The sequence below is a fragment of the Mesoplodon densirostris genome, chromosome 6, assembly GCF_025265405.1.
Source record: "Mesoplodon densirostris isolate mMesDen1 chromosome 6, mMesDen1 primary haplotype, whole genome shotgun sequence".
NCBI lineage: Eukaryota > Metazoa > Chordata > Mammalia > Artiodactyla > Ziphiidae > Mesoplodon > Mesoplodon densirostris.
Genome location: NC_082666.1, coordinates 58,334,811 through 58,350,797, shown reverse-complemented (window position 1 = coordinate 58,350,797; position 15,987 = coordinate 58,334,811). Strand labels below are relative to the sequence as shown.

At 40.6% G+C, this 15,987-nt stretch overlaps 1 protein-coding gene across 1 annotated transcript; it reads right to left on the bottom strand.

Moving 5' to 3' along the window:
• Positions 1-12,131: 12,131 nt before the first annotated feature.
• On the bottom strand, positions 12,132-12,519 carry LOC132492242 (small ribosomal subunit protein eS12-like). Its single transcript, XM_060101617.1, has one exon. The coding sequence runs from the start codon at positions 12,517-12,519 to the stop codon at positions 12,214-12,216; it is 306 nt and encodes a 101-aa protein (XP_059957600.1). The 3' UTR covers positions 12,132-12,213.
• Positions 12,520-15,987: the final 3,468 nt, after the last annotated feature.

Here is a 15,987-nt window from a genome sequence, read left to right as displayed (position 1 = left end):
CAGGGAAGCCCCCTATAATCTTTAAGCTTAGAAAATATACTGACATCTCAACAAGGGACCGATTTAAAATATTTTCTGAATCTTAGGGAGGTTATATAACTTGTTCAAGATCACAGGAGGTGGGCAGAAGGGAACTAACATATACTAAAAGCCCACTACAAGCCAGGCACATTATGGCATAATGACTCACTCTTTCCAATAACTTATGGTGGGAGTGGGGTATGCTGGGGAGTAATGCAGTTGTAGCATTTCATAGACAAGGAACTGGTGTGCAGAGTCGTTGAGTAACTTGCACACAGCTGCACAGGAAGAAGTGGACCAAGGTCAGTCTTTCCAACAGTTCTGGATTCTGATCATAGCACACTTTCTATCAGGACTTCTGTGTGTAATTGTCAATGCATTTGGACCCTAGTATCTTGGGATCTGTGAAAACTAGGGAGTAGTTTTTTTATTTTAATTTTTGGAAACATTAATTATACAGATATTTGTAAGCCAATTGCTAACGTAAATGGTTGTGAAGGGAATTTTTTTCTTTTGTAATTTATTTTTAGTTTTACAAATTATACCGTGATAAAACAATAAAAATTGCTTATTTGAAATATTTCCCTTTAACATTTTATAAGTTAATCAAATGCATACTACAATAGATTGTTGTTTAAGTAAGGGAGTGCAAATGATTTTAGTATTACAAAACTTTAAGCTGAGGCTACACTCAAAAATAAGTTTAGAAAATGGTATTACAAAAGATTGAGAGTGAGTAGTAAAAAAAACCCCAAGACCAAACCCAAGCAGGGCCGCTGTGCTGTAGGAAATCAGGTGTTTTCACTGCCATAAATCTTCACTGTGGCCAAACTTACAAACCAGTCCTCTGGGGAATTCCCTGTCAGTCCAGTGCTCAGGACTCGGCACTTTCACTGCTGAGGGCGTGTGTGGTTCAATCCCTGGTTGGGGAACTAAGATTCTTCAAGCCCCACGGCCAGCAAAAATCACCCCCAAACCCCCCAAACCCAAAAACAACTCTGCCTAACCCCCCCCTCAAAAAACCCTCCAAAACAGTCCTCTGAAAAAGAGAAAGACATTCTGGAAAAATACAGCAATTCCAGGGCATATTATGGCTTTTTCTTTAGCAACATAACCTCCAAAGAGTGTAATCTGTTATATAGAGTTGTGGATGAAAAATGGATGGAGGGCTTCCCTGGTGGCGCAGTGGTTGAGAGTCCGCCTGCCGATGCAGGGGACACGGGTTCGTGCCCTGGTCTGGGAAGATCCCACATGCCGCGGAGCGGCTGGGCCCGTGAGCCATGGCCGCTGAGCCTGCGCATCCGGAGCCTGCGCTCCGCAACGGGAGAGACCACAACAGTGAGAGGCCCGCGTACTGCAAAAAAAAAAAAAAAAAAAAAAAAAAAAGAAAAATGGGTGGAAAACTCAAATCTTTTTGATCAGTAAAACTGTACCAATAAAAACTGGGTTGAGGGGCCTCCCTGGTGGCGCAGTGGTTAAGAGTCCGCCTGCCGATGCAGGGGATACGGGTTCGTGCCCCGGTCTGGGAGGATCCCATATGCCGCGGAGCGGCTGGGCCTGTGAGCCATGGCCGCTGGGCCTGCGCATCCAGAGCCTGTGCTCCGCAACGGGAAAGGCCACAACAGTGAGAGGCCCACATACCGCAAAAAGAAAAAAAAAAAAAAAAAAAAAAAAAAAAAACTGGGTTGAGTAGAAATAATGGAGAAGATTCCCAATAGCACCTACGATTGGTAAAAATTTTAATATGGATATAAAAACTAAACTTAATTGATGAACTGAGTTCCTATCTTAAAATTTATACAGAAAGCAATGTCTCCTGGAAAATTTCAATAAAATAGAAAGGATAAGTTAGAAATTGTTCTCTATACAAATGTATGGACACCAAGGTGGGGAAAGCTGCAGTGGGGTAGTGGTGGTGGGATGAATTGGGCTATTGGGATTGACATGTATACACTGATGTGTATAAAATTGATGGCTAATAAGAACCTGCTGTATAAAAAAATAAATTAAATTTAAAAAATTAAAAAAAAAGAAATTGTTCTCTATAGATAACTGATCAAGGGTTTAAATCAACCTAATGAATATTGCCTGAAATCAGCATTAATGAAATTAGCATTCATATAATTCTGATCAAAATATTTACATTTTCAAACATAGGTCAAAAATACCATCAAAGGCACACCCCAGAATTTTTAAATATCACTGGGTTGAACACAGTGTCAAAATGCCTTGTACCTCTTCCCTAAACATAAAGCAGTTGCTAAATCCTCATCTCTGAGAAGTGAGATTCATTTTGGAAGGAAGGGAAATGAGAAGTGTGTGGATTTCAAGTTTTTCTTAAACTTGGCCATGTGCCCTCAGCCCATCAGCTGTGCTGACAGAGAAAAGACCTTAAATCTTCCTCCGGGAGAAATTCAGCTATCAGGACAACACCAATGAACGTTCATTAAAGAGGTCACTTTGGAGCATGGCTTTGGGGATGTGCTGTTTCCATGGTTGTGGCTTGCAGAAATTCCTGCAGAGGTCGGCAAAGCTTTGCTTAGGGAGAGACCCAGAGACTCAAGAGAGGAAGACCTCTTAAACCCAAACTGTATTTGGTAAACTGCCCATTTGTGTGGAATGGGCCAAAAGAGTCCCACAGCCTAAGCTTCAGTAGTCTGCTGTTCACACAGAGACCATTTGAGGAATAATGCCAAACAGGTTATTCCTGCTTGAAGTTTTACCTCTGCACTATTGCATTTAGGTGGGGGTGAAGCATGGGAGGTGGTGTGTGTGTGTGTGTGTGTGTGTACGTACACGTGTCAGAGAGAGAGAGAGAGAGAGAGAGGGAAAGAGAGAAGACCGAAAGGACAGACATTGGCTGAATTCCAGCCATCTTGAGGCAGTGGGCTAAATTCTATTTGATAGAACAGTAGTCGTTCTCAACCTGGGGCAATTTTGCCCCACCCCAGCCTACCCCCAGGGTAATTTGTCCATGTCTGGAGACATTTTTTTGTTTGTTGAAATTTGTGCCTAATGGGTAAAAGCCAGTGATACTACTAAACATTCTGCAATGCACAGGACAGCACCCACCAACAAATAATTTTCCAGCCCAAAATGTCCATGGTGCCAAGGTTGAGAAATCCTGTGATGGAGGCACCAAGGTCACTCAATCAAATGCAGCTAGTGTGCATATACATTTTCTTGAGAAGCGTATGGTTAGGAAAACCAAGAAAAGAATCCAAGCACTTGGTTGACTTTGGGGTCCTCATCTTGTCTAACGGTCTGTGTGCTCCATAACTGTAATCCTGGAACTTGGGGTAATTATGTAGCTAATGGCAGGGGAGGTAAAAAGTAACGACTAAGAGTTGAAATTTGGATAACAGGGTTCAATTTAAAATTCTGACATTTAATGTGTGACCTTGGAATGTTACTTAACCACTTGAGGTCTTATATTTCTGTCTGTAAAATGGGAATGATGTAACCAACTCAGTGAGTTCTTGTGAGGATTCAATGGAATGATGCATGCAAAGCATTTAGTATTAGTGTAGACACAGAGCTGTTAATAAAATGTTGGGAACTGTGGTCAGAACAGACAAGAAAAATTATGAACAGAATGAAGAATCCAATCAAGGAATAAAGAGATTAGTAGAATACAACCCAATGGTACAGAAAAACTGGCTGAGAGCCCGTGGGGCTGCAGGATCCACCTACTCAAAGCAGGAGGCAAAAATTTGAAAGAGATTGAAAAAATAAAGTAATGGTAATGATGCCCACTGGACTGCAAAATGAAATTCCAGCTGAAAGGGACCCTCCATGACAGGAGACAGAATTTGACTCAAAGCCTGAGTGTTATGATTCCTTTTGGCTCCAGTAGAATCATCTTGGTAGTATGTAGGAACCATGTGTCATGTTCTGGGATAATTCTCTAAATGATAAATAATGGTATTGTGACTCAGCCTACATCATCTTATCCTACCAGAGATGCTCCATAGTGAGGTGACTTTTCAAAGCCTGGGAAGAGGTTATAGAAATACAGTTAATAAAGTAAAGCAAATTCATAGTATTAATACTTTGGTATGACTTAGGAATAAGTTTTATAATCCTTGGGGTATTTTGTGTGTATTTGTATTTTAAGGTGTTTGAAATAAATCTGGCATACTACATAATCTGATTATACTCTGAAATGTGTAATTATACTAGACTCATGGTATTGATTTTATTTTTTTTAATTTTTTAAATGTGTTTAAATGTTGAGCCTTCTTTTATTTTATTTTATCTTATTTTATTTTTTTACAACTTTATTGGAGTATAATTGCTTCACAATGGTGTATTAGTTTCTGCTTTACAACAAATTGAATCAGTTATACATATACATCTGTTCCCATATCCCTTCCCCCTTGCGTCTCCCTCCCTCCCACCCTCCCTATCCCACCCCTCCAGGCAGTCACAAAGCACCGATCTGATCTCCCTGTGCTATGCGGCTGCTTCTCACTAGCTATCTACCTTACGTTTGGTAGTGTATATATGTCCATGCCTCTCTCTCGCTTTGTCACAGCTTACCCTTCCCCCTCCCCATATCCTCAAGTCCATTCTCAAATAGGTCTGTGTCTTTATTCCTGTTTTACCCCTAGGTTCTTCATGACATTTTTTTTTCTTAAATTCCATATATATGTGTTAGTATACGGTATTTGTCTTTCTCTTTCTGACTTACTTCACTCTGTATGACAGACTCTAGGTCCATCCATCTCATTACAAATAGCTCAATTTCATTTCTTTTTATGGCTGAGTAATATTCCATTGTATATATGTGCCACATCTTCTTTATCCATTCATCTGTCGATGGACACTTAGGTTGTTTCCATCTCCAGGCTATTGTAAATAGAGCTGCAATGAACAATTTGTTACATGACTCTTTTTGAATTATGGTTTTCTCAGGGTATATGCCCAGTAGAGGGATTGCTGGGTCATATGGTAATTCTATTTTTAGTTTTTTAAGGAACCTCCATACTGTTCTCCATAGTGGCTGTACCAATTCACATTCCCAACAAGAGTGCAAGAGGGTTCCCTTTTCTCCACACCCTCTCCAGCATTTATTGTTTCTAGATTTTTTGACGATGGCCATTCTAACTGGTGTGAGATGATATCTCATTGTAGTTTTGATTTGCATTTCTCTAATGATTAATGATGTTGAGCATTCTTTCATGTGTTTGTTGGCAGTCTGTATATCTTCTTTGGAGAAATGTCTAGGTCTTCTGCCCATTTTTGGATTGGGTTGTTTGTTTTTTTGTTATTGAGCTGCATGAGCTGCTTATAAATTTTGGAGATTAATCCTGTGTCAGTTGCTTCATTTGCAAATATTTTCTCCCATTCTGAGGGTTGTCTTTTGGTCTTGTTTATGGTTTCCTTTGCTGTGCAAAAGCTTTGAAGTTTCATTAGGTCCCAATTGTTTATTTTTCTTTTTATTTCCATTTCTCTAGGAGGTGGGTCAAAAAGGATCTTGCTGTGATTTATGTCATAGAGTGTTCTGCCTATGTTTTCCTCTAAGAGTTTGATAGTTTCTGGACTTACATTTAGATCTTTAATCCATTTTGAGCTTATTTTTGTGTATGGTGTTAGGGAATGATCTAATCTCATACTTTTACATGTCCCTGTCCAGTTTTCCCAGCACTACTTATTGAAGAGGCTGTCCTTTCTCCACTGTACATTCCTGCCTCCTTTATCAAAGATAAGGTCACCATATGTGCATGGGTTTATCTCTGGGCTTTCTATGCTGTTCCATTGATCAATCTTTCTGTTTTTGTGCCAGTACCATACTGTCTTCATTACTGTAGCTTTGTAGTATAGTCTGAAGTCAGGGAGCCTGATTCCTCCAGCTTCTTTTTTCGTTCTCAAGATTGCTTTGGCTATTCGGGGTCTTTTGTTTTTCCAAAGAAATTTTGAAATTTTTAGTTCTAGTTCTGTGAAAAATGCCAGTGGTAGTTTGATAGGGATTGCACTGAATCTGTAGATTGCTTTGGGTACTACAGTCATTTTCACAATATTGTTTCTTCCAATCCAGGAGCATGGTAGATCTCTCCATCTATTTGTATCATCTTTAATTTCTTTCATCAGTGTCTTATAATTTTCTGCATATAGGTCTTTTGTCTCCTTAGGTAGGTTTATTCCTAGATATTTTATTCTTTTTGTTGCAATGGTAAATGGGAGTGTTTTCTTGATTTCACTTTCAGATTTTTCATCATTAGTGTACAGGAATGCCAGAGATTTCTGTGCATTAACTTTGTATCCTGCTACTTTACCAAATTCATTGATCAGCTCTAGTAGTTTTCTGGTAGCATCTTTAGGATTCTCTATGTATAGTATCATGTCATGTGCAAACAATGACAGCTTTACTTCTTCTTTTCCAATTTGGATTCCTTTTATTTCCTTTTCTTCTCTGATTGCTGTGGCTAAAACTTCCAAAAGTAAGTTGAATAAGAGTGGTGTGAGTGGGCAGCCTTGTCTTGTTCCTGATCTTAGTGGAAATGCTTTCAGTTTTTCACCATTGAGGACAATGTTGGCTGTGGGTTTGTCATATATGGCCTTTATTATGTTGAGGAAAGTGCCCTCTATGCCTACTTTCTGCAGGGTTTTTATCATAAATGAGTGTTGAATTTTGTCAAAAGCTTTCTCTGCATCTATTGAGATGATCATATGGTTTTTTCTCCTTCAACTTGTTAATATGGTGTATCACATTGATTGATTTGCGTATATTGAAGAATCCTTGCATTCCTGGAATAAACCCCACTTGATCATGGTGTATGATCCTTTTAATGTGCTGTTGGATTCTGTTTGCTAGCATTTTGTTGAGGATTTTTGCATCTATGTTCATCAGTGATATTGGCCTGTAGTTTTCTTTCTTTGTGACATCCTTGTCTGGTTTTGGTATCAAGGTGATGGTGGCCTAGTAGAATGAGTTTGGGAGTGCTCCTCCCTCTGCTATATTTTGGAAGAGTTTGAGAAGGATAGGTGTTAGCTCTTCTCTAAATGTTTGATAGAATTCGCCTGTGAAGCCATCTGGTCCTGGGCTTTTGTTTGTTGGAAGATTTTTAATCACAGTTTCAGTTTCAGTGCTTGTGACTGGTCTGTTCATATTTTCTATTTCTTCCTGATTCAGTCTTGGCAGGTTGTGCATTTCTAAGAATTTGTCCATTTCTTCCAGGTTGTCCATTTTATTGGCATAGAGTTTCTTGTAGTAATCTCTCATGATCTTTTGTATTTCTGCAGTGTCAGTTGTTACTTCTCCTTTTTTATTTCTAATTCTATTGATTTGAGTCTTCTCCCTTTTTGTCTTGATGAGTCTGGCTAATGGTTTATCAATTTTGTTTATCTTCTCAAAGAACTAGCTTTTAGTTTTATTGATCTTTGCTATCATTTCCTTCATTTCTTTTTCATTTATTTCTGATCTGATCTTTATGATTTCTCTCCTTCTGCTAACTTTGGCATGTTTTTGTTCTTTCTCTAATTGCTTTAGGTGCCGGGTCAGGTTGTTTACTCGAGATGTTTCCTGTTTCTTAAGGTGGGATTGTATTGCTATAAACTTCCCTCTTAGAACTGCTTTTGCTGCATCCCATAGGTTTTGGGTCGTCGTGTCTCCATTATCATTTGTTTCTAGGTATTTTTTGATTTCTTCAGTGATCACTTCGTTATTAAGTAGTGTATTGTTTAGCCTCCATGTGTTTGTATTTTTTACAGATCTTTTCCTGTAATTGATATCTAGTCTCATAGTGTTGTGGTCGGAAAAGATACTTGATACAATTTCAATTTTCTTAAATTTACCAAGGCTTGACTTGTGACCCAAGATATGATCTATCCTGGAGAATGTTCCATGAGCACTTGAGAAAAATGTGTATTCTGTTATTTTTGGATGGAATGTCCTATAAATATCAATTAAGTCCATCTTGTTTAATGTATCATTTAAAGCTTGTGTTTCCTTATTTATTTTCATTTTGGATGATCTGCCCATTGTTGAAAGTGGGGTGTTAAAGTTCCCTACTATGAATGTGTTACTGTCGATTTCCCCTTTTATGGCTGTTAGTATTTGCCTTATGTATTATGGTGCTCCTATGTTGGGTGCATAAATATTTACAATTGTTATATCTTCTTCTTGGATCAATCCCTTGATCATTATGTAGTGTCCTTCTTTGTCTCTTCTAATAGTCTTTATTTTAAAGTCTATTTTGTCTGATATGAGAATTGCTACTCCAGCTTTCTTTTGGTTTCCATTTGCATGGAATATCTTTTTCCATCCCCTTACTTTCAGTCTGTATGTGTTTCTAGGTCTGAAGTGGGTCTCTTGTAGACAGCATATATATGGGTCTTGTTTTTGTATCCATTCAGCCACTCTGTGTCTTTTGGTGGGAGCATTTAGTCCATTTACATTTAAGGTAATTATCGATATGTATGTTCCTATTCCCATTTTCTTAATTGTTTTGGGTTCGTGTTTGTAGGTCTTTTCCTTCTGTTGTGTTTCTTGCCTAGAGAAGTTCCTTTAGCATTTGTTGTAAAGCTGGTTTTGTGGTGCTGAACTCTCTCAGCTTTTGCTTGTCTGTAAAGGTTTTAATTTCTCCATCCAATCTGAATGAGATCCTTGCTGGGTAGAGTAATCTTGGTTGCAGGTTTTTCTCCTTCATCACTTTAAATATGTCCTGCCAGTCCCTTCTGGCTTGCAGAGTTTCTGCTGAAAGATCAGCTGTTAACCTTATGGGGATTCCCTTGTGTGTTATTTGTTGTTTTTCCCTTGCTGCTTTTAAAATGTTTTCTTTGTATTTAATTTTTGACAGTTTGATTAATATGTGTCTTGGCGTATTTCTCCTTGGATTTATTCTATATGGGACTCTCTGTGCCTCCTGGACTTGATTAACTATTTCCTTTCCCATATTAGGGAAGTTTTCAACTATAATCTCTTCAAATATTTTCTCAGTCCCTTTCTTTTTCTCTTCTTCTTCTGGAACCCCTGTAATTCGAATGTTGGTGCGTTTAATGTTGTCCCAGAGGTCTCTGAGATTGTCCTCAGTTCTTTTCATTCTTTTTTCTTTCTTCTGCTCTGCAGTAGTTATTTCCACAATTTTATCTTCCACGTCACTTATCCGTTCTTCTGCCTCAGTTATTCTGCTATTGATCCCATCTAGAGTATTTTTAATTTCATTTATTGTGTTGTTCATCATTTCTTGTTTCATCTTTAGTTCTTCTAGGTCCTTGTTAAATGTTTCTTGTATTTTGTCTATTCTATTTCCAAGATTTTGGATCATCTTTATTATAATTATTCTGAATTCTTTTTCAGGTAGACTGCCTATTTCCTCTTCATTTGTTAGGTCTGGTGGGTTTTTATCTTGCTCCTTCACCCGCTATGTGTTTTGCTGTCTTCTCATTTTGCTTATCTTACTGTGTTTGAAGTCTCCTTTTTGCAGGCTGCAGGTTCGTAGTTCCCGTTGTTTTTGGTGTCTGTCCCCAGTGGCTAAGGTTGGTTCAGTGGGTTGTGTAGGCTTCCTGGTGGAGGAGACTAGTGCCTGTGTTCTGGTGGATGAGGCTGGATCTTGTCTTTCTGGTGGACAGGTCCACGTCTGGTGGTGTGTTTTGGGGTGTCTGTGGACTTATGATGATTTTAGGCAGCCTCTCTGCTAATGGGTGGGGTTATGTTCCTGTCTTGCTAGTTGTTTGGCATAGGGTGTCCAGCACTGTAGCTTGCTGGTCGTTGAGTGAAGCTGGGTGCTGGTGTTGAGATGGAGATCTCTGGGAGGTTTTCGCCGTTTGATATTATGTGGAGCTGGGAGGTCTCTTGTGGACCGGTGTCCTGAAGTTGGCCGTCCCACCTCAGAGGCACAGCACTGACTCCTGGCTGCAGCACCAAGAGCCTTTCATCCACACGGAAAAAGAGGAAAAGGGGAAAAAATCATAAATCTTGCTCTCCAAGTCCACCTCCTCAATTTGGGATGATTTGTTGTCTATTCATGTATTCCACAGATAAAGGGTACATCAGGTTGATTGGGGAGTTTTTTTTTTTTTTTTTTTTTTTTTTCCGGTATGCGGGCCTCTCACTGTTGTGGCGCACAGGTTCCGGACGCGCAGGCTCAGCGGCCATGGCTCACGGGCCCAGCCGCTCCGCGGCATATGGGATCCTCCCAGACCGGGGCACGAACCCGTATCCCCTGCATCGGCAGGCGGACTCTCAACCACTTGCGCCACCAGGGAGGCCCGATTGGGGAGCTTTAATCCGCTGCTTCTGAGGCTGCTGGGAGAGGTTTCCCTTTCTCTTCTTTGTTCTCACAGCTCCCGGCTCTCAGCTTTGGATTTGGCCCCGCCTCTGCGTGTAGATTGCCGGAGGGCGTCTGTTCTTCGCTCATTCAGGACGGGGTTAAAGGAGCAGCTGATTCGGGGTCTCTGGCTCACTGTGGCCGAGGGGAGGGAGGGGTACGGAGTGCGAGGCGAGCCTGCGGCGGCAGAGGCCGGTGTTACGTTGCACCAGCCTGAGGTGCGCCGTATGTTCTCCCGGGGAAGTTGTCCCTGGATCCCGGGACCCCAGCAGTGGCGGGCTGCACAGGCTCCCGGGAGCGGAGGTGTGGAGAGTGACCTGCGCTCGCACACAGGCCTCTTGGCGGCGGCAGCAGCAGCCCCAGCATCCCACGCCCGTCTCTGGGGTCCGTGCTTTTAACCGCGGCTCGCGCCCGTCTCTGGAGCTCCTTTAAGCAGCGCTCTTAATCTCCTTTCCTCGCGCACCAGGAAACAAACAGGGAAGAAAAAGTCTCTTGCGTCTTCAGCAGGTCCAGACTTTTCCCTGGACTCCCTCCCAGCCAGCCGTGGCGCACTAACCCCCTTCAGGCTGTGTTCACGCCACCAGCCCCAGTCCTCTCCCTGCGCTCCGTCGGAAGCCCGAACCTCAGCTCCCAGCTCCGCCGCCCCCCAGCAGGTGAGCAGACAAGCCTCTCAGGCTGGTGAGTGCTGGTCGGCACTGATCCTCTGTGTGGGAATCTCTCCACTTTGCCCTACCCAGGTACGTGGGGAGTTTCTTGCCTTTTGGGAGGTCTGAGGTCTTTTGCCAGCGTACAGTAGGTGTTCTATAGGAGTTGTTCCATGTGTAGATGTATTACTGGTGTCGCGCCTTCTTTTAATTAATTTTTAAAAAATTTTTGTCTGTGTTGGGTCTTTGTTTCTGTGCAACGGCTTTCTCTAGTTGTGGCAAGCGGGGGCCACTCTTCATCGCGGTGCGCAGGCCTCTCACTGTCATGCCCTCTCTTGTTGCGGAGCACAGGCTCCAGACTCGCAGGCTCAGTAGTTGTGGTTCACAGGCCTAGTTGCTCTGTGGCACGTGGGATCTTCCCAGACCAGGGCTCAAACGCATGTCCCCTGCATTAGCAGGCAGATTCTCAACCACTGCGCCACCAGGGAAGCCCAATGGTATTGATTTTAAAGGTGTAGTAGACTTCTATTAAGATTGTAAATGGCATTTAAATGTTTCGGATAGCCTGGTTTATTATATTTTATTTAAGTTTGATATATTAGATTAATAGGAATTGCTTAAGTGCGTAGGAAGATTTTGTTTTTTAGGTCTGTAAGTCTGTCAGGGTTTTGGAGTGTTTGAGAGAATCGGGTATGTTAAATGTGTAAAATTTAAAAAGTTCCTGAGGGAATTCACCTCGTAAATTGAGTTCGTTAGAATTTAATCTTTTAAAGTTATCAGTTAATTGAGTATAATCAAAGAAAAAACTGACTCTGAATTCTTCTTTTTATCTGAAAGTAATAGGTTGATACAAGACTGTGAAATTGAATTTAAAGGCTTAGAGAACACTAGGCTTTTGAATTTACAACTTTCAATATATTTAACTAAGTAAAAGCAAATTGTTAGAGTAGTCCTTTCAGTGCGCAAGGTTCCCTCAGACATTGGAAAGCTCAAATGACATTAGTAAGCACCCTGTAAATGGTTATAATTAACAGCAACTATTTCTTGCCCTCTGTTCCTTTGAGTCCTTGCAGTGAAACTTCCACAACTGTGTGTCAGTTTCTTGAGATCCTGAGGGTCCCAATTAGCTGAAGGCAAGGATTATTCCAAAACCAAAACACTTTTCTTTTTTTTAAGAACAAGAGCCCAGTTTTTTAATTTGATCATTTCTTGCATTTGAAGTACTCCTCCATGACATCCTTGGCCTGAGACTCTTTGCCATAGTCCTTAACCACCACTCAACTGCAACCAACCACTTCAGGTATTTTTCCCTCTCCATCAGTTTTACAGAGGCCTACCCATTCCCCCGGTTTCTTGATGTCATCAACCTTAATCAGGTTGATTTGGTGCTCAGCACAAAGGGCTTCCACCAACTTGACATATATGGGCTCATCACAGTTGGATGCAAGCATACAAAGATGGGCTTTGGCAGCTTCCCGAATTCCACGTGCTAGGCCATCGTGGATGAGGGCGGTCTTCAGCACCTCTTGCAGAGCAGGATTAACGTCCATTACCCCTCCAGCAGCAATGCCTTCCTCGGCCATGGCGGCAGGGACTCCGAGGTGGCAGGGAAAGAGCAAAACAACACTTCTTTTGAGTCAATAATTTTATTACTATCACTTTTCACACCGAGGAGACTTAGTTACATAGTGAGATATTCTATGAGTTGATTACCAGTAGTAGAAGCACAAAGGTGTGGAAAGTGTAACATGAACACAGTGAAGAAACGCCCTTTATCAGAGTGAAGTCCATGTGACAGAAACACATTACTCCAAACAGACTATGTACAAATAAATATAGCTTTCCATCTATGTACAGACATATTCACAGAGAATAAACTGACGCAAAATCTCCATACATCTCCTCATCCAGCGAAAATTGATCACAATAAACAAAACACACGGGAAATGACAAAAGTAACTTGGAAGTGCATCAACTGGATTCTTGTAGGGGTATAGAGGTTAAAATGCTTCTTGAAAATGGAGGCAAACAGAGGAAGCATGAGATGACATCTATCCCTAAAAAGATCCTTTACAAAAATGGCATTCTGATATTTGTAAGGTAACTTGTCCAAAAGACAGTTTACGAGTTCTAGGGCAATGCCTATGTTGGGGTCAGTCTTGACAACATGGTCTCTGTTTTAACACTATGCAAAGAACAAAAGTATAATTTATCTTTCCTTTAGCACTAGCAGCCACTTCATTAAACCAGGAAGGTAGTTTTTGCTACTCTTTGATGGCACTTTTGAGACTGCAGATTGCTTGGAGATGGAAGCTGTTGCTTCTGGAGTTTTTTCAAACTGGAGCAGAAGAAAAACATCCAGGCTAGATGCAGGGCACAAAACTTTGTGTGCAGGGTTCAACAGGATTATATCCCAACAGAGTTTCCCTCATCCAGATGGAGAGTCTCTGCCCTTTGGAGAGATGCTTCAGACCACAAAACAGCCCCCAACAGAAACATCACTGGCTCTGGATCCAGACAATCTTTCTTTAGGGCAAATGGCCAATTAAACATAAAATTGATGGGGTTGGTCAATTTAACACACATTTAATCTATAGAGATAATTTAGGTACCCAGGTGGTAGATATTTCTAGGCTATTAAGTGCCTTTTAATCATTCTTTTAGCTTTTACTCGAATCATATAAAAAATTGTGATGAAGTGAAACAAAGTTTTTAGTTGTGGGGACATCTGTGTGTACACGTGTGTAAGCAGTCTATGATACTGGGCCAGAAATTATGTAGTTTAGCAGAAAAGGAAAAAAAACTCCAATGAATTATGAAGTCTCCTGTTTTATATGCTTTCTTCCCAAGGAAGGTTTATAATTTAGGCGTAATAAATTATTGATAAACTGTATATCTCTATTTGCCACTTTTATAAGGGAACTTCTTAGACCCATCCTATATTTACATAAAACTCAAATAAACCTTAAATTTTCCAGGTACATATATGCTAATTATCCATTTCACTCTCTATATTGCTTTACATAACAAATGGATTCCTGAAAAACAGTAAATCTATAACTTAAAAAAGGAAATACTTTCACTGTAGTATCAGAACTTGCTATTTAAAGGAACTTGCTATTTAACAAGCTATTTTGAAAGTGAAGAATGCTTTTGTGAAATGAACAATTTCTTTGATTTTCAGTTTTATTAAAGTACACATCTAAAATTTATCAGATTAGGATCGTCTAGAACAATAATTGTATGCCTTAAAAAACAGAACAGATAAACTCTAATTTACAACAAACAATACAAAACAGGAATGACTCATGAACTGCTTATTGATTGACTATATTCAGAAGCCCTGAATATATGTATTATTAGTATTTTATGGCTTTAATTAAGACAGTTGTCTCTTATGAAGTATTAATACTATAAAGTGCAATATTAAAAAATTAAAAAACCTAAAAGGCATCCATTGTCCTTCAGTTTTAGCCTGATGAGAAGAATCGGAGATTTGTTTAATTAAATGGCAAAGAATTTTTTACCCTTAATTCCTGCATGTAATTTCATCCTTAAAATTATTTTATTTGGGGATTCAGACTTCATTCATTTGTTCCTTTTCTTTTTTCTCTTTTTTTGATGACATGATTTTAAAAATTAGTATTCTCTTTTGGTTAGTTGAGTGCTTTTTGAGAACTGTCAGTCCCAAGGACTTAGTTACTTCCAGTTCCATTGTAAAGGAATATGCAACCCAATAAGTGAGAATGTAGGAGCAAATTTCCAGCCTTTTGGTGAACTGTACCCCATTTTCCTGGGCCACGACACCAATCAACAATCTTACAATTCCCAGCCAACCCACCACACAAGGAAGTAAATGCACTGCAATACTGGGTGATGAGAGGTGGTCCAACCATTTCCCCCATTTCCTATTTAGAGCGAAAATATAGATTCTTTTTGGTAAATCAGTGCAGGTAAGTGCAGGTCCAGAGTTCCTGAATGATCTCCAGCGGTGTCTCTCCCATTCTGAGTACTCGTTGAGTGTGGGATTATGACCATAAAGACGAAGTCCGTGAGCTTCACCTCACCAGGGCCTCAAGACAATGCTGCATCAGTGTTCAGACTTTTCACCAGAGGATAAATGCCTGTTAGTACTTGTTGAGTCGAGGCCTACTGGTGCTTTTAAGGCATTTCTGTGACTCTCTTGTAGTTGTGAATTCTGTTCCCATTTTAGTATCAATTAGGAGGGAGTCCCTCCCCCCACCCCCCAAGAAGTAGTCAATTACACAAAAAGTAAGTTGTTAGGGGCACGGGGCTAGCATTTTTCTATCTTCACCTTAATGCAGAGATGGAGAAAAGGCTCATTAGACTTGCCAAGTATAAGTAAAGTGGAGAGGCTGGTGGTGAGAAGCTGGAAGGGGAGTAAGCACTGGGCCCAACCTAGACTTGAAAACTGGAACTGGGGTTAGAAAGAAACAAACGGAGACTCAGTAAGGCCCAAGGGAGAGGGGCTCATGGTAGGTAAGAACATCCATCCAAATGCACTGGACGAGCTGAGAAATGCACTTGCTTCACCTGTCTTGGAGAAAGATACGGAAGTCACAGGGAACACAAGATTAATGTGAATTAGCAATGAAGTGTGACTTTCTAAAAGGTAAGGGGCACAGAGGAGTGCAGAAGCAGGGGGTAAACACTGGGTCTGAGGCTGTCATCCCGCCCTATTCAGACCTTATACTTGTGCCATGAGTAGTCAAAAGGTTCCATGATTTCAGAGCAACATAAGGCATTTGAAAAGGCTTAGTAAAGAAAAACTTAAAAATTATTGAGAGTTAGAGAGAAAGACTCAGAAATAAAAATCTGAAGATAACATTTGATGCAAATAGATAAAGGGTCACATAGTGGTGACTCCTAGCTCTGTCTGGGGTAAATAGTGAAGAGTGCCCAGATGCAACTCTTTTCTGCCGAACAGAAAAAAAAAAAAAAAAAGGTGAATTCATCACCTTGAGGGGCTGGGGTGAATCTGGAGGAAGACTTTTCTGACACGGATTGTTGTTCATGTTAATAGCTGACAG